Source organism: Perissodus microlepis, chromosome 8, assembly GCF_051167445.1.
Source record: "Perissodus microlepis isolate ML-2025 ecotype Zambia chromosome 8, ASM5116744v1, whole genome shotgun sequence".
NCBI classification, from domain to species: domain Eukaryota; kingdom Metazoa; phylum Chordata; class Actinopteri; order Cichliformes; family Cichlidae; genus Perissodus; species Perissodus microlepis.
This window is the reverse complement of record NC_140468.1, coordinates 25,852,769-25,875,781: the sequence shown is the minus strand read 5'-3', so window position 1 is coordinate 25,875,781 and position 23,013 is coordinate 25,852,769. Positions and strand designations below refer to the sequence as shown.

At 40.6% G+C, this 23,013-nt stretch overlaps 1 protein-coding gene across 1 annotated transcript in view; it reads right to left on the bottom strand.

The window, feature by feature from the left end:
* The window catches only part of dnah9 (dynein, axonemal, heavy chain 9), a 164,070-nt gene that overhangs the window by 114,455 nt on the left and 26,602 nt on the right, over nt 1-23,013 (bottom strand). The window contains exons 17-33 of the mRNA XM_084938413.1: nt 21,142-21,338; nt 20,804-21,066; nt 20,468-20,629; nt 19,698-19,920; nt 19,311-19,477; nt 15,466-15,609; nt 15,139-15,298; nt 13,525-13,680; nt 12,004-12,136; nt 11,638-11,915; nt 11,166-11,296; nt 10,935-11,061; nt 10,352-10,504; nt 9,793-9,918; nt 5,952-6,191; nt 5,596-5,756; nt 895-1,051 (exon numbers count right to left, since the gene is read on the bottom strand). Of these exons, the coding sequence (XP_084794539.1) occupies nt 895-1,051; nt 5,596-5,756; nt 5,952-6,191; nt 9,793-9,918; nt 10,352-10,504; nt 10,935-11,061; nt 11,166-11,296; nt 11,638-11,915; nt 12,004-12,136; nt 13,525-13,680; nt 15,139-15,298; nt 15,466-15,609; nt 19,311-19,477; nt 19,698-19,920; nt 20,468-20,629; nt 20,804-21,066; nt 21,142-21,338 (2,978 nt within the window). The remainder of the gene's footprint in view (nt 1-894; nt 1,052-5,595; nt 5,757-5,951; nt 6,192-9,792; nt 9,919-10,351; nt 10,505-10,934; nt 11,062-11,165; nt 11,297-11,637; nt 11,916-12,003; nt 12,137-13,524; nt 13,681-15,138; nt 15,299-15,465; nt 15,610-19,310; nt 19,478-19,697; nt 19,921-20,467; nt 20,630-20,803; nt 21,067-21,141; nt 21,339-23,013) is intronic.

Here is a 23,013-nt window from a genome sequence, read left to right as displayed (position 1 = left end):
AGCCAGTCAGATTCAGATCCAGTCTGACTGGTAAGACATGGAAAGGGAGACGCATATGTATCAGCAATTACACAGAAGATATATGAAAAAACAGTTTTGTCATAGCTACTACAGAGACATGCAAGTTTGTGAATAATAACACAAACAAAGCCTCACACTAGTAAAAACAGGGGCTGATGGCAACAAAAAGAAGGCTAAAATATTGCCTGCACACATTACAGCTGCCCCTAACACTGGCTTGAGAGCAGGTGAACAGCCCCCCTGAGACCAAGATGAAGCAGGCGGTTGACTCCGATTACAAGCAGAAGGAATGAAGCCTCCTTGACGTGGACTGGAGCTGACCGGAGGATTGATTTAACTTGTGTATGTGCGTAACTCAATATGACTAACAATGCAGGGCTCTGCGAAATGTTCAAGCGCACATGTGTAGCACATCTATCTGTACACAAGAGCTTAGGAGTTTATAGGTGTGCCGGACACCTCTATAATATAATGATTCCCCTGTCTAGTGGAAGCAGGAGCAAGCTGGATTGTAAGATTGCGTTTATGTCTCCGTTGACCCCTCAATATGCAGAAAATATGAGTGAAATATAAAAGCATAATAAAGGCAGGCGGAGGCTGAATACAGAGAAGGGTTTTTGACAAGGTTTGGTAAAGCAATAACAATGGGGGTTTACTTAATCAGCTATTCTTTCAAGGGGAAAGCAAACAGAAGATGAAAAGAACAAAGATGAAAAGAGAAGGGCATAAAGGTAGGTTGACAACTTTAATGACAAATGCATACCATATCGCTGACAAAGGCAAAGATGAAAAGAAACACACATGCTGCGAACGCACATTGGCTCTGTGCGTGGGCTCAAACACAGAAGCTTGTGCTCATGCACGCTTGCTCACCTTGTAGTCCATCTGCTCGGAGCAGTTAAACACGTACACCATGATTCCCAGGGCCCGTCCCAAGTCTTTGGTAGTCTCAGTCTTCCCCGTGCCTGCAGGCCCAGCTGGAGCTCCACTCATTGTCAGGTGGAGGGACTGAGTCAATGTGATGTAGCATCTAAACATAGTGGAGATATTTCTAGTTGCATTACTACAGTCCACGCACATCCATATAAGTCGGTTCTCTGGTTGAGCACAAAGATGGGAGACTTAAACATGAAATCACAGTTTCTGGAGTAAAACCTCTCTACAGAAGGCTCTTGCTTCTGTGCAAGTTTAAACCCACAACACGCTTGCTGCTAACTACAGAGCTATATTTTTATGTGTCAAAATAATGAATAATAATGAGGAACTGAAATTTCACAGTTGCTAATTCTGGCCAAAACTCTGTGAAAACACAAGCAGGAGCCCAAGGTTTTTAGCATGGGTATGTCAGTGTGCATGAACATGCTTTTCAGTAAACAGTAAACTGAACAAATGTGTTTGCCACTGTTTGCTTTAGGGCGACTGTATAGGTGCTACCAGCTACCAGCACTACTTGTGCTGTAAATACTGATATAAGAAAACAAAAACATACTATTCTGTGTGGGAACCTGCACGTTGCTGCCTGTGTGTCTGAGGACCATAATAAGGATTTGAATAAAGACATTGTCTTCAAAGCATGAAAACCAAAATTTGGACTGAGTGCGTGATTTACAGGTGGCTTAATGGGACACTGAAGTCCTCCGTGTCAAATCAAAATACAAAGTAGCATCAGTGATCAGCATGACATTACACCAATTCACTTAAGAACAATGCTCCTGTCCCTCACACAACCGAACCAGCACGCAGCGAAAGAGCTGAATGCAGAGGACTTTCTTCCCCGGTCACTGCAACAATACAATCCTGTTAAATCATCCACACTCTCTTATAATAAATGCACAATAGGAGAAAAAAGCTTGGGTTTCTGCCACCGCATTACAAGAACTGCACGCAGCTATTAACATGACAAAAAACAACCCTGCGTTGTCCTATAACCAGCACTGACAATGTCTTGGTGTTGTCTCAGCTGTCACTGTACACAATTTTATTATATGATAATATAATCTGTTCCTGTGCTTTGATTATGACACAGGCTGATTAGTGACACCATTGATTGCTTCTGCTCCACAACCTGTCAGGACTAGCAAACAGTCTGCCCAGCTAGTGTCAATAAAAAGCAGAAGCACTGCGAATGTGAACTGACAATCAGGACTCCATTGATCACAGCAGTGAACACGCTGGTTTGCCTTAAATATCAACACAGCAGTTGTTTTAATAAGCTGCTGGTTAATAGATGATGTATGGAAGGGGAAAATATCGGGAAGCGTAACGAGAGATAGAAGTCAGAGAAGACAAATGATGCCATCTGTATACAGTGTATCAGAGCCAATCGGCTTCATGACTCTTCGCTAAAATACGACCAGAAATCTCACACTAAGTCATCAAGGAGGCTGGATAAGGATGGTCTGCACTGAATAACTAAAGCAAGATAGGAAAGAGTGAAACTAAACAGGGTTGCGATAAGGTGACTTATTTTATTACAGTGTCTTTAAGAAGAACAGCTATATATCAGCCTACCTGTCTGACTCATTCTCCCTCCACTCCTGTGTGTGTGTGTGTGGGGGGGTTGACATTTTGCATAATGGTGCAGCTTTGGAGTATTGAGTGAGTGCAAACATTACGCCGATAACATACACGCTGTTATAGATTAGAGTCACTTCCTTTAGCCTAATTATCCTGCTGCAGAAAGTGAGCACAACAGACTGAAAATAGCCACCTTGTGGTACATAATCACACAGAGGTCATGTGAACGAATTCACATACTGCTTAAGAATTCATATTTCTTCTAGACAATATTAATGTTTAAAATCTTAAGTGACAAAGGCTTTGATAAACGCAGCAATGTCAGTAATTAAGAAATTCTGTTTGCCTGCTTTCATGTAAACCGATGCTGTAGAGCCTTGTCACAGAAAGCATTCTGATTTGTCATGAGAGGGTAATTAATAAATTAATAGTGTCTTTTAAATGGACTTGTAAATCGGAGCATTGAAAGATTGCTTAAAAACTTTCAAAATTAACTAAGGCTATCAACAGTATATGAAAAAATATCTGGTAGGACCTTATGCCCAAAATATGCCATGTTAAAGATATATCAACTTAAGCTGAAATAGGGCCAGGTTGTACTTTTCTGTAGTACCAGTTTTAACCACAAGATGGTGAAGTGAATTAATGCAACATCCAGTGTGCCCTTTAGTTGAAGTCAAGAATTATTGTTCCTACATGCTAGGAAAAGCTACATGCAGTCTGGCTGCCTGAAGAGTTCGCAGAGGTCTTACAGACAAATGGATGGAGTGATCCCTCTTCCATACATTTTACCTCATGGACCACCCGTCTCATTGTGACATTTTGTTTATTTAAATCTTTATTATTCTGCGAAGTTGAGGGTTACTCTGACCAGAACCCTTCAGCAGGTAGAGGTTCATGTGGTGCTGAGTCAAGCCTGACGATAGCCAGTATAAATCAATGATTCTGTAGTAAACTCTGAGATGTATTTTTCTTTTTTTCCATAATTACAGAAAAATATATTTCCATCTTTCACCATCCATCCATCCATCCATTTTCTTCTGCTTATCGGGGACCGGGTCGCAGGGCAGCAGTCCAGGCAGAAAAGCCCAGACCATTTAAGATATGTTAGTATACACAGAAATCTGCATGTAGTGTTAAGATAAAAACGTGGATTTTACTCTATGCTACTGTGGTGCCGGTGGATGTCAGGTTGTGTTTTTCTATTGTTGACTCTGATGTGAAGAATTGTGTAACAATTCATGCAGCAAACACTTTTTTAGCCATTTTCTCAAGTCATGGATTAAAGGATTTGACACCTCGCCCCCTGGTCTATGGTCCATTGTTTCAATGAAAGCCAGTGGCAAACTGTGTGAGTCACAGCGAGGGCATGCACCATATGGTGAAGCCTTGCTCCACGGCCGCTGATGATGCCATCAAAGCCCATTGTTTATGCTTTGTTCAAGCTTCAAAGGGAATACTGGTCAGCTTGGAAAACCATACAGTCAAACACTGCGGTTCGCAAAAGGACTCTGAGAGGCAGGTATTCAACTCTCTGTAGTTTAACTAACCCTGCAAAAACATGTGGGCACGAACAAACCAGCAGCTGGCACAGTGACCATGCAGAGTTGATCTGAAAGATTTTACTTGTGGTGGGTGTGCATAATGATTCAAATGAAGATTCTTCCAAAGCATCAGATGGTGATTATCAGATGAGAAACCTCCATTTTCTTCTCGGTGACAAGGGAAGAAGACTATTAGTACAAATGGATTTTTGAAAAGCACTCAAGTTTCCTGCAAAACAGCACCTGTAGAGTACTACACAGTAAGTATTCTTGGTTGTTTTTCATTTACTTTTTTATTTACTGCTAAACTTCCTCTCCTCAACACAGCAGGCCAATTAATCTTTGGATTCTTCTACATACATAAGAATTCAGAGAGTGGCTTCATTTTAAGACCTTTGCTTTCTAGGACTCATCCTATCCAGCCAGTGTCCGCTCTCTTGGCCAAAATGCCCGGTTGATATCAGAGATGAGAGATAAATGGTCAGACTGCTTCAAGCTGACAGAACAACAGTAACTCAAGTATCCAGTTGTAACAACCGAGAAAAAAAAAGAAAAGCAGCTTTCAATCCACAACATGTCAACATTTAAAGCAGAAGGGCTACAGCAGCAGAAATCCACACTCCTGTAAGAACAGTTCACAGAGAAAAATGTTGCCTGGTCTTATGAGTGGCAGTCTCCAACAGAACGACACTTTTCTGGGCTTTAACTCAAGATTTTTACAAAGCTTTTTCAACCTTTGTATAAATCCTGTGGTTTCAGTTATAGTTTTTTTGACACACTGTCTGTATCTATGTGTAATCAAACCCCAGCAGTATGGTTCTTGTTTTAAAGCAAATGATGTACAAATCTGAAATACCTTTACTACAGTGTTTAAAAATAGATAACGTTGACAACCTAAAAAGCCATAGTAATAAGCCTAGCCCTTTTGAATAAAGGACCCACAAGCTAAGGTTCCCATTCAAATCTACCAAACATCCAGGTTGGCTGTATGCACTTTATGAATATCCACTGGTTATCCTGGCATTTCTAGCAAAGTCGTTGAGTATTGTGGCAAAATAATCTGAGTTCCATCATTTAGACATGACAGCCTCTTTGGTGGATCATTGTGTCCCTTCTCTTGGGTCTACCAAGGACTAGGCTGCTGGTGCTCCGACTCCAGTTCAGTGGCTGTTCTGCAGAGAATATATATGTCCCATACTGTATGTGTTATACTGAGTGAACTGGCTAAAAGGAAACAAACTCTTATGTCTACAACTTCTGCTCTCTGAAAGAGAGGGATGACTGTGATGGTGTGTATATGTCTAGGCAGGACCACAAATACATCATTAGAGGTCATCTGTCGTAAAGGCTTGAATAGAGGTGTCTTCAGGCAGGATACACAGGGTGTGATATCCCCCATCCCATATGTTTTGTATATCAAATTCAGAGAACAGAAGTTATAGGCATGACACTTTTTTCCATTGCCTCTTTGTCTGGGAAAAAAGAGACAAAAAATTGTCCAAGCCCTCCATACCTATCTGTTAGAGGAGTGATGACTAATCGCGGTGTGTTTCCCAGGTATTCGTAGGAGTAGAGAAACTGGGCATCACAGATGTTAGTAAGACAATGCTTCTCCTTTTCATCCCAACGGTGTCTCAGCTGTGACAGCCACACAAAGGCCTGAGAATTCTCCACCTAAAAAAACAGTGAGATACAATCCAAAATAATATATGCTTTGTCACCTTCTAATTATGATAATGACATACCTTGCTGGAATATCCTTAGTTCATTACTCACTGGTAACAGCATCACAAAAAATACAGCAGCTGCATAAGATTTTTTGAGCACTGGCTCTGGCACTGGCAGATGTATCCCTCATGACCCTCTCACCTTCTGAGTGATCATCTTGGCCACAACGTCTCTGGCATGGACATCGATGGTGCAGATAGTCATGACCTTCTGCCGATCACCCGGTGTAAGTTGGCCAATCAGCATTGAGATAAGAGTGTTGAGCTGGGAGACCTGTTTTTTGTAGTACTCCTTCATGGCGTTGTCGTAGCCCTCCTCCAGACGTGCAAAAGCCATAGTGACGTCAGACGTCCACCAGATCTGTGTGCAGGTCAAAGCCACCTGAAAAGGGAGTCAGAGACATTGAAACCACTCTGATTCTCTCTGGTAGTTTACTTGTATTCACTTTGAGCTAAAACATCATCTAAATATAAAACAAATCTAGGAATTGTGCCAACAAAGGCACACAAAACATATGGCCCTATAAGTTTTTTTCATAAAAACCCCCACCATTGGAAAGAGATGTAAAGGAATATTTGAACTGAAAAACAGATTTGTTTTGGCTGTTCCCGACAAATGTGGAGAGTCAGCTTTAAGAAACACTACGTGGACTGAGCAGGTGTTGTTTTGTCTGGGTATTAATGGACTTGGCATTTAAAAATAATTCCAGTTGAAGCCTCCTAATACCTTTGCAATTGGAAAGGGTAGGGTTGGAGGGTATACAGAAATCAGGTATACAGATGAGCTAATAAAGATGAGCTTAGCTTCTGAGTGATGCAAGCCAAAACAAAGCATTCTATCCAATGCCCAACAAGGAGCATCTCCACTGGTTACAAAGAGATTTGCGAGAGTCTACAAGAGAAACATCCTTGGGTTCCCCTAACCTATGACCTCAGTAAATACTTTTCTGATAAACCTATGGTCTCAAGCACTAGTTACTGTTAATGAAAGAGCATCATGTTCATTTTGTAATTCATGGTCCTCTTTAGTGTCAAAAGGGAGAATAAAGCTGTGTGTGATTTACTGTGTGACTGATAAGTTCGCACCATACAAATATACAGATATACAGGCATTACAAACTATCTCAGGCTACAAATACAGTGTTCTATGGTATGGTTTATGTAACACCTGTTATACTTGTAAAATAAACATTTTTACGATAATGTATTTATTGGTTGAAGAACACCCGATGATGTATTGCACAGCTGGTGTCACAAAAAAATACAGCTTTTTTTGTGCCAAACGACTTCAGGAGTAGCTTGTTATACACATCCAAAACTATTCAGCAGCTAAACAGTTACATCTAATTGTAATAGGGCACTTCACTTGTTTAAGACATTCTAATCGTACTGAAAAGTAAGAAAATGAAAAACGTTTTCTGTCACTCTGAAGTTTGCAGTTTTCTGAAGGGAGCTTTCAAAAGTCTGTGAAAATGACAAAGGGCTTGTGTTGCAAACTTTGGGGATGAAGATTGAAAGAGCTAGAAGATCAAACAACTCAATAGCATCTAACAATAAATGCTAATGAGTATGTGAGAATTCTAGAAGAGGCTGTTTTCAAAAGGCAAGATTTCTATGTCTCTGCTGCTTTGCTGCTTTGATTTTGACCGTTCTGCTTTTATTGCTAACTTTAAGTTTTTAATTTAAAGCCTGCCCAAAAAATTAATTTGGATTACTAAAAGATTGACCTTCAGTCTTTGTCAGTTACTTCTGGAATAATTTAAGCTAAATATATTTTTATCCTTGCTTTCATAAACACTATTGATCATGGAATTGATTTTAACATTGCTATAAAGGCCTAACTTTTTTTTTAAAATTGCTATTCTCTGTAGATTTGGTACCACCACCCAGTTTGAGGGGCAGTTAAGGTTGTTCATGAAGCATATTTGTGAACGCCCTCAAAGTCAGATGTGGCCTCATCGAATTCATGTCTCAGTTTATAACCATCTTTGCGGACTGCTTAGCAACACTGCTGATGTTAGAGTAAGTGAAGCCAGATAACAGAATATCCCAGAAATGTGGAATTTGCTTCATATACCAGGACTCAATTGAAAATAACAAACAAATAAAAGAAATTATCATGTGAACAATAATCACACAAAGGCTGTGATGATGATATCTAGGATCAAAGATTACCAAAGTTATTGACAATAACTAATCAATGATCCATTAAATTAATATGATCATTTTTATGAGATTCATAAAAAATTTATCTACATTGCTGTAGTTTCAATTCATCTCTCTGCATATAACTGAGACCTATGACATAGATAAATGTCATAGGTGTCTAGGCATGTATGTGTATGAGTTACACACTTATAGCACTGCTGTGCATGTTGAACTTCCCAGCATTAGTATAATCAAAACAATGAGCAGATCATCCTACCCTAAATCAGACCAAGTGAAAAGAGGTAGGAAGTGACCACTCTAACTTCCATCTGTAGCCACACATGAATCAGTGATATCTGGTATGTAGCATTTTCAGGTAAGAATAAGTGGTCCATTATCACAGTCACACATTGGCTATGTAAAGGATTTTTAAGCTTGTGAAAGTAACTATGAGAGGCCCAGGCAGGAATTTGGTACCAGTCCAAATAATAGATGTCAGCAGTTAAATCTGTGAAAACATATTTGTCCCCTTTTCAATTTCTGTTCTTTTACTTGTATATTTCTCACTTACATGTTTCAGATCATCAAACAAATTTTACTTTTTAGAGAGATAACCAGATTAAATACATAACAAAACTACTAGTTTTTAAATGATTAAATTCTGATGAATTTTTTTGAGAACTGGGATGATGCGAGTAACCTAAAGTTTTCATTCCTAGCATTTCTTTTGATGTCTCACTATGATAAATTGAGACTCTATAACCCATATACAGGTTCAGATTTGCTCTGAAGTGAGAAAAGGTGTTTTAATTATGTCTGTGTAGTAGCACAAGTGACTTAAGGGTGCGATGTTATGTCCGACATGGTCACTGCAATCACTAGCCAATCAGGATTGGCAGAATGAGGAACTATACGAGGCACATCCTATAGTGAGACATCGAAATTACAGTATTAAAGTTTGACTGTATTGAAGCAGTATTAAATTACTACTTTGAGAGTGCATTAATGACCACAAAAGAACCCAGAACAACATCTAAAGAATGGCAGGCCTCACTTGTCTCAGATAAGGTCAGTGTTCATGATTCAATAAGAATAGGAACTAGGCAAAAATGTCATCCATGGAAGAGTTTGAGGTTACAAAAAACTCCTGACCAAAAAGAACATGAAGGTTTATCTCACATTTGTTAAAAACACCTTGATGATCCCCAAGACTTTTGGGATCCAGAGAATATTTATTCTCTGGGCTGACAAGAAAAAAACAAACTTTCTGGAATGTTTGCGTCCCATTACGATTGGTGTAAAACTAACACAGCATATTATAACAAGAACATCATACTACAATTCAAACATAGTGGAGGTAGTGTCACGGTCTGGGCCTGCTTTTCTGCTTCAGCGCTTGAACAACGTGGATGGTTCCTGCTCTCAGAACAAGAAAATCTTAGTGTGATGCTATTGTGTTTTGTGTAGCAGCGTTATCCTTTGCAGGCGGTAGTGACGTCCCTTTTTCGGCTTCATCAGATTAGGGTTGTAGTGTGTAGGAATGGGGGCTGAGGGGTTACTTTATCTTGCTTTGCTTGAGAGCACTTCCATGGCTTTGGGTTGGTTGTAAGTCCGAACTTAAATTCGATTGGGATGCTTTAGCATGATCTTAAAACAGGTCTTTCATGTCTGGAAACCTTCCAGTGAGGCTGAATTGAAACAATTCTGCAAAGAATAGTGGGGCATTCATCCACAGTGATCTGAGAGACTTGACAAATTTGAAAGCTTGAGTTACAGAACACAGGAAGGGGGAAAATATTTTTCACAGCATCGTACATCAAACCGAACCTATTTACCTGAGCTGAATAGTCAAACAGCCACTGCTCCCTAGGCTTTTCCTCATAGGCTATTACTGCCTCAGTCATCTCGTGGCGAACTGTGGAGCGCATGGTGTCGAGCACCCGGTTTAACCACATCTCCACCTTACAGAGAAAACACAAAAACAGGCAAATCCCTGAATACAAAAACCAAAAAAATATTGCAATGTGTGTCACATGAGCGCCGATGTACTCTCTTATTAGTGGACCCTAATGAGGCCATTAATAAGCATTAAAGTGGAAGTGGAGTCAGGCAAATACTACGGGATATAATGGAAAATGAATGAATTGATGAGCTTTAAATGCAAAACCTCCAGGGGCAAAACAGATTCTTTCTCTATATATATTTTTTTAAATGTGTGAGTGTCTGTGTGTATGTGTGTGTGTGTGTGTGTGTGTGTGTGTATTTCCTATCATTACAGAAAAGGACTGGTTCGAAAAATTGTCAATGTCAGCAGTAAGTCACAAAGATAAACACCATTAACGTCTTCAGCATTTGGATCCATCTAGAAATGATGATATCCAAGGCTCTTTTTACCTGTCCACTGCAGTCACAGGACTGATTGAAAGGGACATACTCTTCCTCCTTGCTGTACATGCCTTGACCAATCTTCGAAGGATTCCCCTCTCCATCTGTTTCAAATCGCATCTTAGCCATGTTGTCAAACAGCTTGGACAGATGCTTCTGGACCTGAGCAAACGCACAGCTCGGGATCAATTTACACTCACGGTTTGAAACGTTACAGTGTTGCTTTTCAGGACCAGTGTTCTGCTACACCTCTGCTAGCTTCTGATGAAAGAGATTTTGATGGCAAGTTGTTTTTAACAGTTATTTATTTTTCTGAGGACAAAAAAAAAAACAGTGCACTCATGATGGAGGTCGGAGTAACATACAAAACTATAAGCACCATTGCCCCTGTGTGGGCACTAAATGTACTACAAAATTCAGCAGCAGTGAGTCAAAAGCCTAATGACACGATGGAGCATAGTTTTAGAAAACTGTTAGTAAAGTAAATTGTAGGAAGAGCTGAAAACATTAGTACTGTTTTTTTCTCATCTGTGTGAACAGACTGAAGCATTAAATTCACTGCCATCCCTTGGGCATAAATTTGTGAAACCACCTGGTGTGGGTTGGTCCCATTAGACAGGATGTCCAGCAGATCAGCTGAAGAGATGAAGTAAAATCTGGGAAAGGCCAGACGCTTGGTGTCCAGGTATTCTGCCAGAGCCTTTTCACACAGAGAAAGCCTGTAGAAATAGCACAGCACATGCAGAGTCAGTATGTGTGTGTGTGTTTGTGTGAGACGTATGGGGAAGAAACAGAGAACCGCTGATCTTGGCTGAACTTTCACCTGCTCTGGATGTCCTCCAGTTTACGAAACAGGCCTGGTTTGTTGGTGGCCTCCACTACGTTGGGCGTCTCGTGCATAGCGTTTGCCAGCTCTTTGAAATCGGCATCAATCCCCTCAAAGCGCCTGGAGTCCTGCAGAGGATTTCATGAGGGAGCCCGGCAGGCGTTGATTCCCACAAGAAAGAGGGAGAATCAGAGGTTTAATAGCAAACATCTGGGCTTAAGCACAGCCTGAACATCACGGGAGCAATTAAAAAGTTGTGTAATCTCAGCTCTTAAACTAAGTAAGGCTAATTAATGGATTCTTAATTAACAGCTATTACAGTTATGCTGCCTAGGTTCATATGGCAACAACTGGGGCGCAGGTTGAGGCTTGCATGTATATAAGCCTGACACTGACGGATACCTGAAATATAGAACTGTATGAACTGTGTGTGTGTGTGTGTGTGTGTGTATTCTGTTTGGTGTGTAACCTCAGGCAGCTGTGAGCGAATGTCCTCAGAGCCAAGGAAGATGCTTTCCAGGTGACTCCAAGTCCGCTGAACCACAAACCAGATGGAGATGACGGAGTCGACCACAGATAGCTTGCTTTGCCATGAAGATACTTCATCCAGGAAGTGTGCGATATACTTGGATGACATAAGGTTCTGCAGCTGGACCTGGTTGTCTTCCAGCGTCTCAATCAGCTCCTCATTTGCACGGAGCAGAGGGAGCTCGGTCCTGTGGTGGGGCTCATACTGGAATTGCATACCTGCAATAAAGTCCATCAGTACATCATAAGCAGGTAAAAAAGACAATTAAAATTCACTGTTAGAAGTTAAAAATTTGTGTTTCTGTACCTGTCCATGTGGAGTTGAGCTCAGACAGGACTTTCTCCATCCCCATCTCTTTAACAGCCTTGTCTACGATCCCTTTCACCTCGTCTTCAAAGCAGTGCAGGTTGAGCTGCAGCAGATCAGCCAGAGTGGTCTCCTGCTCACAGACAGCCATGTCACTGCTTATGTCACAATACTCAGAACTCAAATCTGGTGATATTCGAGTCATAGTAACAGTGAATACTAGCTAGTTTCAGAGTAACATGGACACACATATTTATCAAAAGCAGACCTCCATTTTTTATAATGAACAAGGGGTAAGTGTACAAACTCTGTCACCTACAAGTAGACATGTATGTTACCTGTAAGCAAAGGTTACTTAGTTACTCACAGACTATAATGTTGACCTCTTATCACCCACAGCCTTTTTTAGTCTCACTGACCACTAAAAATCACTTTAGACCTATTTAAAGGACTGCATCTAACTCACAACCACAGCTAATTTAGAATCACAAATTAAATTAACATGCTTTTGGATCGGATACTGGAGTACCTGAAGGAAACACAGGGAAACCACAGTGAGAACATGGAAACTCCACAGAGAAAGGCCCCATTTAAGGTTTAAAACAGGAAGCTCCGTGCTGAGTGCCGAGCCTAGCCACTGTACAACAGAGCCACGGACCAGGAACTGAGCTGCCTGCAGTTCTTTTGTCAGCAGTACCTCAAGAATAACTGCTAGAATTTTCTTTAAAAAAAGTGAAGAAAATGTTAGTTTTGCTTCGGTAGTATTAGTTGGCTTCTTGCTGCTTGTGCTGCTCATGGAGGATTATGTCATAGTTATAATAGGTTATTCTATCTAATATTGCAGGGTCTTTACCTTTCAATATAAAGGGTATTGAGGTGACTGTTGCTCTAAAATCGTACTATACAATTAAATCTGGATTAATTTAATAAATAAGTAATAGTATGAAAAAACAAATGAGATGGCACATTTGGTCAGTTTTTAATATGTGACAGATGACGCTGACAAATGTTTATGCAAAACATATTGTGTTTCATTTAAAAAAGTGCAGGGATAAAAGTGCAGGCGCAGTGGTGATGCTGCTGATGCTACTTTGTCAGAATAGATTAGCAGCTGTAGACCAACTCTGATGGTAGTCGAGCAAATCCCTGCTGTAGCCAGCTGAATGTGTATGAGAGAGGATTTTGTCAGAGCCTTACAAAGCTAGCACTATATAAATCTATATATTAAAAAAAGATCAAAGCAGATCAGTTAGCCTCTGTGATATATTTTTGTACAACTTAAAAGCTGTAAAAACCCATCATCTTAACTTCTGCAGCACAAACTACCCCAAAGAGGAGCTGAAAAATGAATTTGCTTATGTGTGCAAGAACCCCCTTTTGAACCTCCATTAAAATATTACCACATCTGCTTGGACCTGAATAAAAAAAAATACTGCAGCTAGTGTGATAATAATGTTCAAATACTCTAAATGAAACTCCACAACATGTTGGGTTTTTTAAAAATTAGAATAAGCTGTAAACCTGGTCCATGGTGAAGCGGACTCCAGTAGCGGCCATTAACTGATGCCAATGTCTGGATCGTATGGCTGGATTCTGGAGCTCTGCCACAGCCCGGAGGGAGGTGAGGAGGTTCCTCACCCTGCTCTCCAACCCTGTGAAGGCCTCCCACGCTCTAACCTGCCACACACAAGGTCACATATTTAGGACCGAGGAAGGCAGCTTTAAACAGCAGTTCAGGATTTATTCTGAGTTGTACTTTTTTTACTTTGAGCAAGACATTGAAATTCTTAAATGCCTGATTTCTCTCCATTCTTTATTGCTGCTTTATATTCCTGTGGGCCTAATGTACAAATTTACATTAACATTATTATTATTTACTGTGTCCTTACAGTATTATGCTAAAGAAAACTCTATGGACATGGATACAACAGCACTGTAAATATGTATTCAATTGCTATGTACAACACATCTATATATTTCTTGTGGAGATCTTAAATTATCTGTAGGTGTGAATGTGAAGATGAATGTGTTGGCCAAGTTTATAATGTGTTACTGACTGATGATCGGTGCTAGAAGAACCGCAACTCCCGCTCTTTGTTAGCTGGGATAGGCTCCTGCCCCCCGCAACTGTTATTTGAATGACTGGTTAAAGAAAGAGATGGATGGATGAACACGGCATCTGCTGTGACATTACCACAGTCTGAGGATTTCTTACTACTGCATCTTCATATTAAAAGCACCCACCAATCCAAAGTCCACTTTCATTAGGAAATAGTTACAAGAAATACAATGCAAGACGATAGAATGTCAGAACAAGACAATGCTATTGACTGGACCTGATACCACAGGTTATACCCAGGGGTAAGCTACACCAAGTCTGTATGGTTTACCGAAGACACATATCTGTAACTCAGTCACCTAATTCATCTCAAAGTTTCTCACTTCGATCCTCAACGTGTTGGTTGGCAGCTCTGAACACCACATCCAGAACACCTTGGATTTTGTTGAGAAAGTGAGAGTATGATGTTCAACTTGTGCTCCAGTCACTGAGGCAGTTTGTAAGAGATTACAGGATGACTCCAGCCTCAGCAACGGGATCACTCTCAGCACCGACCAATGTGTCTGCTCTTGGATCTGTGTCGTCATTCCACATATTTCACATACAACGGTCAGTTTGACCCTCAGTTTCACCCATTGTGGCCAACTTATACATGGAAGAACTGGAAAAGAGGGCTCTGTTATCCTACCCTGGAACACCACCAAGTCATTGGTTCAAGCATGTGGATTACACCCGGTGAAAATCAAATCTCAGGACATACCACGCTGGTTTGAGCAGGGAGTCAGAGCGATATGTTAGATGAAGAGCTGAACTTGTCAGTAAGGTCACCAAATGTTTCACTGCTGTTTCCAGCATCATGCTGTGTGAGGTGGAAAATTTGATCACAGTTGAGCACTGAAAAAATTCTGTTTATTAAATACAAGGCTTAAATTTCAGAGATTTTTATGCAAGTATGTGAAGTATGCAAAGATTGTTTCCAATTCAGCATCAGTAAAATTCCCATATTGGATGTTTGAAAAAGAAATTTTGTGGATCATAAGTATTTTGACTTTTAATATTCACGTCTCTCCTCTCACCTCTTTATCCAAAATGCGAATCTCTTTGGAAAAACGTTTACATTCCAGTTCCATGTCCTCCACGTTGATCTCTCTCCAGGAAGTTGTCCTCCATGCTGTCATGGTGGATTCCACCATGGTGATCATGTCCCACAGCTCCTTCAAGAGAACCACCTCATGCCTTGAGAATGAAACAGAGCACAAAGTTGATTAATCTAAAATGAAACAGCTCAGATACTGAATGCAAGAGAGCATCTCTGTTAAATTAACGACTCTAAATTAGTTTTAAATGTATCAGTATCTTGTGATGTTTGTTTATTTTTTTCTTATTCCATCGTTGGGCTTTACCTGCATTGTCGGAGCTGTCTGTACTCTGACACAGTGACCTCAAACAGGCTGGCAGACTCCACCAGAGAGGCCATAATTGCCTCCCGTTCCTGGATCTCCCGGTGGAATGCATCCAACATCTGGTAGGGGCTTTCACTTTCAAACCTGGACAAATGCATGAACGCACACAGGTACCCATCAAAATACACACACACACACACACACACACACACACACACACATTTGCACAAACTCAGTATAAATCACGCCGTGTTTAGGTAATGAAAGGCTCCGGTTTTCGCCAAACTCATCTTATACCCTCTGCAGGATAACCAGAGGAGAATCCCAGTGCTGTGTCAGTTAACAATGACTTCCATGACATTAATGGGAAAATAATCACCAGGTTATTAAGAGACCAATTACACACATAAGTAATCTGACAATTATACATTATGACGAAGCATCTCCACCTATGAATTAATTATCATTATGTTAGGATTCAATTAGCCTTGTCGGATGTGAGAGCCTCGAGATAACGCTTCTCTATTATCTAGTCAGAAGGTTAGGAAGGTGACATTCTTAAACATTCAAAGGTCCTCACTCAACTTCATCACCAAAGGAAAGTTAAACAGGAAATGTTCTGGAAAACTCTAATGAGATGGCACATTATACTTCAACATCCCCTTATTTAGCACTAGCAGAAGCAGACAATAGAGTAATAATTGGAAGAAATAAGCTCATCTGTCATCTTTGTGCCTTCAGTTACATTAGATTCTACATAAAATAAATAGTAGTGCACAACAGTATTTTAAGAGAATCTCCACTTTTTTCTCATAAATAAATAAATCTGGGAAATTGTAACAACTCTGTAACTTGGGTTAATGCGTGAACACAAATCCTTTTCAGTATCTAACTAGCATTAGCATTGAAGGCCGCAATTAGCTGTTAAACTACCATTAGCTTGTCAGCTGACTCAACTAAGAGAACTCAGCTACTGTCATGACTGAGACATGATGAGTTTCACCCCTATCCAACAGCTATAGCTATGGCTATCAGCCCTGCCAAAAGGTCAGAACCGAAGGCCAACTCTAATTCTGCATTGCAAGGTCTGCAAACAGACTTCTGCTAATCACTGGCACATTTGCTGGCAAAGTGGCACTAAAACAGACACTCAAACACTCCCACAATATGCTCAGCAAGCCAAAGCAGAAAACTAGTTTGGCAAGCATTCCTTTGCAGCAGCTGCCATAAGGAACCAGGAACATCAATCTCTGGCGTGTAGTTTTACAAGGGGGGCATCTCTGGTCCCAAGGAAGGCTCAAAAGGTCTGTCATGAACACACATGCTCTATCATAGACAAACATGGTGTTTTTGGAGCTTTAGTCACCCAATGCAACTCCAATAGTCAAACATTTTGTCCAAAGAACCAGAGATTACAAGTAACCCAGAGTGTTACATCAGGGCTCGCAAAATCGCTAGCCCGACGTCCCGGGGCTAGCGATTTTTCCAGTCGGGCTACCAAAATCTGTCTCTGCCCTGCCCGTCGGGCTATCATAGGAAAATATATTTCAATGCTTTTGCATTCTTTCGGAAATGTATCTGGGTAATTATGTCATTGGCATCGGTGAGCCACTGTCAATATGTGACATATTGAAATCGTGTTTGAATTTGCGCTTGTTTTTTGCTTTCACTTTGCAATCGCGCGAACTGTTTTATAGAGAGCGACAGCACTGATTGGTGAGTGATGATAATTTGCGCACCAATTCCTCTGACATCGTCTTATCAATCGTTAGCTTACTATGCAAACATGACAAGTGAAATCTCCCGCAGCAAGCTTAAACATGTGAGAGGTTGATCGCGCAGAGAATCGCTGAGCGTTATGTGAGTGCGTGTGTAAAAGCAGCAGGATATATATTTTAGTTCTGCTGAGCCAAATAAGACAGGTCAGCGTGAAGAAGTGACAGCCAAAGAAAAGCTTACCACAAAACGGAAAAGTTATGACAAATCAGACTATAAGGCAAAAAGAAAGTGCAGCTTTATGGTTTCATGGACAAAAGAATTTCTGTGGCTGCGATATGATGAGCTATATAACCAGGGCTGCACATAAGTGGTCCGCAGGTGCGCATTCGCTGTCAAAATAAAAAACGCGCACAAGATAAGAAGTTGCACCGCGTGTTTGCGTACATAAGATTTTCTGGAGGAGGACAGACATTTGTTTAGAACTCTTAAAGATGTCGAAGAAGCTCCTTTAAGCAATTACTTTGGTTTTCCTCCACATCCAAAGAAATGTCAGAAGGAGTCCGAACCACAAAAGAAGCACGTATTCTCGGAAAAATGTTTGCAGGAGGTGAGCTGGCTTCAAACAAATGATGAACGCACAGAGATGTGGTGCAGAATGTGCCGTGAAAATCCCACTCTAGCGGACAAAAACAGTGCCTTTTATATGGACGCAAACGCGCGTTGCAACTTCTTATCTGGTGCGCGTCTTTTATTTTGACAGCGAATGCGCACATGCGGACCACTTATGTGCACCCGTGTAAATAACATAATGTTCTGCCGGGTGTGTTGTTGCTTTTCCCTCGATTTCTGAGTCGACAAGCGCCTTTGTTACTGGGACCAGTCATTTTAAGAAAGGCCCCCATTAGAACCCATGAGAAATGCAAGAAATGCATTATTGCTCAGTCTGCAATATCTTTCCCAGAACAAACACCAATTGCAAATAACATACTAAAAATAAACCTGAAAATCAGTTTAGAATAGCGTACTATGTTGCAAAGAGTGAACTACCACTGGCAAAATTTAGCAGTCTTTGCAAACTTCAAAAAGCAAATGGCCTCGATCTTGGTTCCACTTGCCTCTTTCCTGTGACTTCAGTGGAAATTTCAAATTCAGGATCTGACACAGACCGATTCATGTCCTACACAGTTCTTACAAGTTCATAGAAATTTCTGTTCAATTAGAACCAAGTATTTGAGTTGATGATTGTAATTTTTATACAATGTTGTAATTTGTGTTTAAAGAATTTTTTGATTAATGTTTTGTTTCCGTTACAATATTATACTTTAATGTATAATATTGTAACGGAAACAAAACAGGAAACAAAACATCAATCAAAAAATTGCTCTCTTTTTTATTCGGGCTACTTAAATTTATTTTGGGCTACCAAAAACTGAAGAGTCCCTGCCCGAAGGGCTACCAGGGATTTTGAAATTTTGCGAGCCCTGTACATTGTCCTTTTAATGTAACTTTAATGTATCTTTAGCAATATAAATATGAACACATTGACAATAATGGCAGGATAATATATAATAAATGTAATTGTAATATTAAAATTTCAGCAAAGTTGTTATGTATCTTTTGTTTGTTTTTTAACCGATAGAGGAGATTCACAGCCGCTGCAGCGAGACAACTGAACTGACCCCAGATCCAATGGGATTCTGGATACTTTATTTGAGCTTGACTGCATTCCTGTAATACTACCCTTGATCTACCCTTGGGATGAGGAAACCAGGTTTGAAAAAAGAACACTGTAACTGCAGGATTGTGTACTACTTTTCTCTCTGTATTCCACCTCAAGAAAGATATCTATGTTCAGGAAAATTATGGTCTTGCTTGCATACAGAAAAATGTCCAAGCTGTAGCATACATAAAATTGTAACACTTTGTTTGCTGCTAAAGCAAGCTACATCAGAATACAAATATAATTTCAACGTTTTTTGGTTTTGTTTTGTTTTTTGTGAAATTGCTAAGCTCAATCTTTCTCTTTCAAGTAAGTTTTAAGCATGCGAAACACTTTGACATTTCTTCATGTGTGATTAGACACATTATTTCTGATCACCATGTTATACACAGCAGAGATTTTCTACCTGAAGAGCTTGCTTTTGCGAAAGTGCTCCCTGAATGTGTGTTGCTCAACATCAAAAGCAGCACACTTTCGACGAAGACCGGACACCTCGATAGCCTGCAGTGGTGCCACCTGCTGCTTGACCAACACTGCCTGCTTTTTCACATTGTCCCACTTGTCTGGCAGCTCCTGCAGACAGACAGACAGATGCAGAGATAGATACAGAGAGGGGGAGAAAAGCGAGGAGGGCAGGATTGACAGATGATGGATTGCCAGGAGGAAGTGCATGAAACAGAGATTTAAAAAAGCAAAGAAAAAGGAAGAAAAATTGCTCTGTCTCAGTTGGAAGAAACAGACTAAACAATCTGGGCTTGAAAATAATAGGAGATGACTGAACATCACTCCTTACCTCTAACTGTTTGTAAACCACATCGGGCAGCTCCTGCTCATACTCCTTCAGAAGAGCGATGGTTTGCTGCAGAGGCTCAAACATGGTGTCTGTAGTATTCTGTCTTTCCTTAACAGCCAGCAGGTTACCCATGACCTCCACCAGGCCATCGTAATCACCCTCCTCCACCTGCTGGCTCAACCCAGCCTGAACCACTGTGATAAACTTCTCCAAGTCTAGCAGACTGGAGACAGGACAGGGGAACAGGATTTTAATGAGCCACCAGTTTCAAACATCAGCATTTCTATTTTAGTTTACACTAATATCTATCTTATCTTGAGCCATAAGCTAGTAAAACAAGTCCTGTAATATTAGCCTGTCTACCTGGATTGGACACTGTGTTGTATTTTATCATATTTATTGAAAATGCTAATTTGGGAGCACGGTGGCGCTGTTGTTTGCGCTGTTGCCTCACAGCAAGAAGGTCCTGGGTTCGACTTCACCATATGGCCGGGGCCTAGTTTTGAGGAGTTTTCATGTTCTCCTTGTGTTTGTGTGGGTTCTCTCCGGGTACTCCAGCTTCCACCCACAGTCCAGACATACAGTTAGTGGCACTGGCTATCTGTCTCTCTGTGTTAGCCATGTGACACACCAGTGACCTGCGCAGGGTGTACCCTGCCTCTCACCCTACGGTAGCTGGGATAGGCTCAAGGCTTCCCCTGATAAGGATAAGTGGAAGAGAATGGATGGAAGCTAAAATTGTAACTTTTATCTTTGTTTGGGTGCCATACCTGTTGGTAACAAGGTCAACGAGGTGCTGTTTGAACATGTAGCTCCACTTTTTGATTATGTTGAGCAAGGCACTCTTCATGCTACGGCCATCCACCCTCATCCACCTGTGGAACACATGCACCGGCTCCAGAGCCTGCACCTCTTCATATATCTTCTCATAACTACAGGACAAAGACAAACAGATGGCAGTTTAGCAAAAACAAGCTATTACGTTTATGCTCAACTGAAAACAAAACCTTAATCCAAATTTTAGATGAATTGCTTTAAGATATGACTTAAAAATGTCCTCAGATGAAAATTTAACATACACCACATTCCTCTTGAGTAATGCCTACCTGTTAACCTGCTCTCTAAAGTTTCCCAGACTTGGTGGACTCTCAGAGACACTATTGTCAGGATAAATCTCCATCTCCTGGTTGGTGAGAATCTGGCCGTACAAAAGGAACTGACGCATGAACTCCTTCCTGTCTTCCACATACAGGTAGCTGTAACGCTCCAGAGAGTTGCGAAACTCGCAGCACGTTGCCATGGCCGCCTGGATCCGCTCCATGATGAGATTACGCATGTCTGCCAGGTCAGCCATGTCCTCCATGTCAGCCTGAGTGAAAAATGTCCAGATTAAATCTTAATGTGACCAGCTACATGTGTTGGAGTTGCATGAAACTAGTTGTACCTGGTAGTTTGGAAAGGGGCTATGCTGGGCGAGGCGTGGCACCAGTGAAGAAATTCCAAACACATCATTGATGAGGCCTTCCACCAGCTCAAACAAACTTTCTCTAGTCCCAACCTCCAGAGAGGGAGTGAACACCATGTCAGGAACCCTCAGATCCAGCTGAGCCTCAAACAGGGGGGCAATGACAGCTCTTTGGTCTGAAGTGAAAGGAAATGCAACACACATTTTATGATTTGAATAAGTGTTAAGATGCTACTATAAGGCTCTTTAGTCTAGTGAGCACCGTTTTATAGCTCTACCTGGTGCAGAACACTGCCACTTGAGATGCTATTATAAAAGCTCCATGTTGATCCATTTATTGGCTCCTTGTAAGGTTTTTACAGATACATTTTACACTTCCCCTGTTTGGAATTATTCCAAAACATATCACACACTTCATGACTCTGTATGTGGTCGTGCGTCCTCGCAGATTGGGCTCTCGTGGATTTTTCAGGCTATGTTTTTTTCTTGCAGTTTGAGCTCTGAGTTAATAAATACTCAACCTTTGAAAATCAGAGTTGGCCCAATCTTTTAAATCAAATAATAAAACATTAACATTATCCTTTATATGAATACTTTTACATTTTTATGGCCTCTAATTTTATAATCCAGTTGGATGTTTTTGAGGATGTTTTTACTTTTTATTTGAATTGCTTTTGATTTATTGTTTGTGTTTTGCACTTTGTATGTTTGTGTTTCAGTTTATTATTGAATTATAAAAGAGACTGCACTGTGAACATTACCTACCATATAAAACTTCCTCCAAGGTTTAAATGTGACTTCTGTTCTTTGGTCAAATAAAAAACTGAAACCTAAATGAGAGTTAACCTAACTGGCTTATTCCTTATTACTATTTATTCAAGCTTAGGTTTAAAATAAGTTTACTGTATATTAATGGAAGAACCGAACACTTGACCATCACAGTATAACACATCCATGAATGCTTATGCAAGAAGGATTGGTGTGTCTCCCAGCACAGTCTCAACAGTGTGGAGAAGATCTCAGAACATGGGCATCAACCTAGCAGCAGTGCCAGCATGTGCTTCTTTGTGCAAGGATGAACAGGAGGCGCACTGGCAGAGCCTTACAAAACTTATAACGGGCTCCTCATTTGCACGTTTCAGACCAAAGTGTCAGAAACTGAGTCCATGATGTTGGCGTGAGGGCTCAACATCCCAACGTGTGACCTGGTATTCACCAGATAACAGCAGTACTGAACTCTTCACAGATGATGTTGCGCGCCACATAACATTTGCCACAACCTCTATACACATCTGTCACGTGTGCTTTGCGTAAAACTATTCCTTATGTCTACTGGTTCTAAGCAGTAAACCTATATAATCATTCAAAATGTTTCGACATTCAAAAAGCTTTGATATTTTGAAATATGCCTGCCAGCCTTTTTTGCTACTTATCCATGTCCAGGTCACAAGGGTAGCAGTCTAAGCACAGACTCTATTACGCAGCTCTATTCAGAGTCCTTCATGCTATCGCTAAGGGCCACCGGCTTCGAGGAAGCTCATTTCTGATGCTTGTATCCGTGACCTCATTCTTTCAGTAGTAACTACTCAGAACTGATTCCAGTTTCAAGACTGGATCCAGAATGAAATGTTTAGATGTATTTAGTGTTGTGTGGTATTTTTCAAATTATAAGTCTCAGAAATCCAGAACAATAATAATAAAATAACTCATTCAAATGTTGTTGTTAAGCAACATTTGGTGGTTACATGGACATACTCAATAAACACATGCACCAGGGCATTCAACATATATTATAATATCATTTTAGTTTTGTGGTATAGCTTTTTTCTAAAGTTCAGTTTATTTGTAATT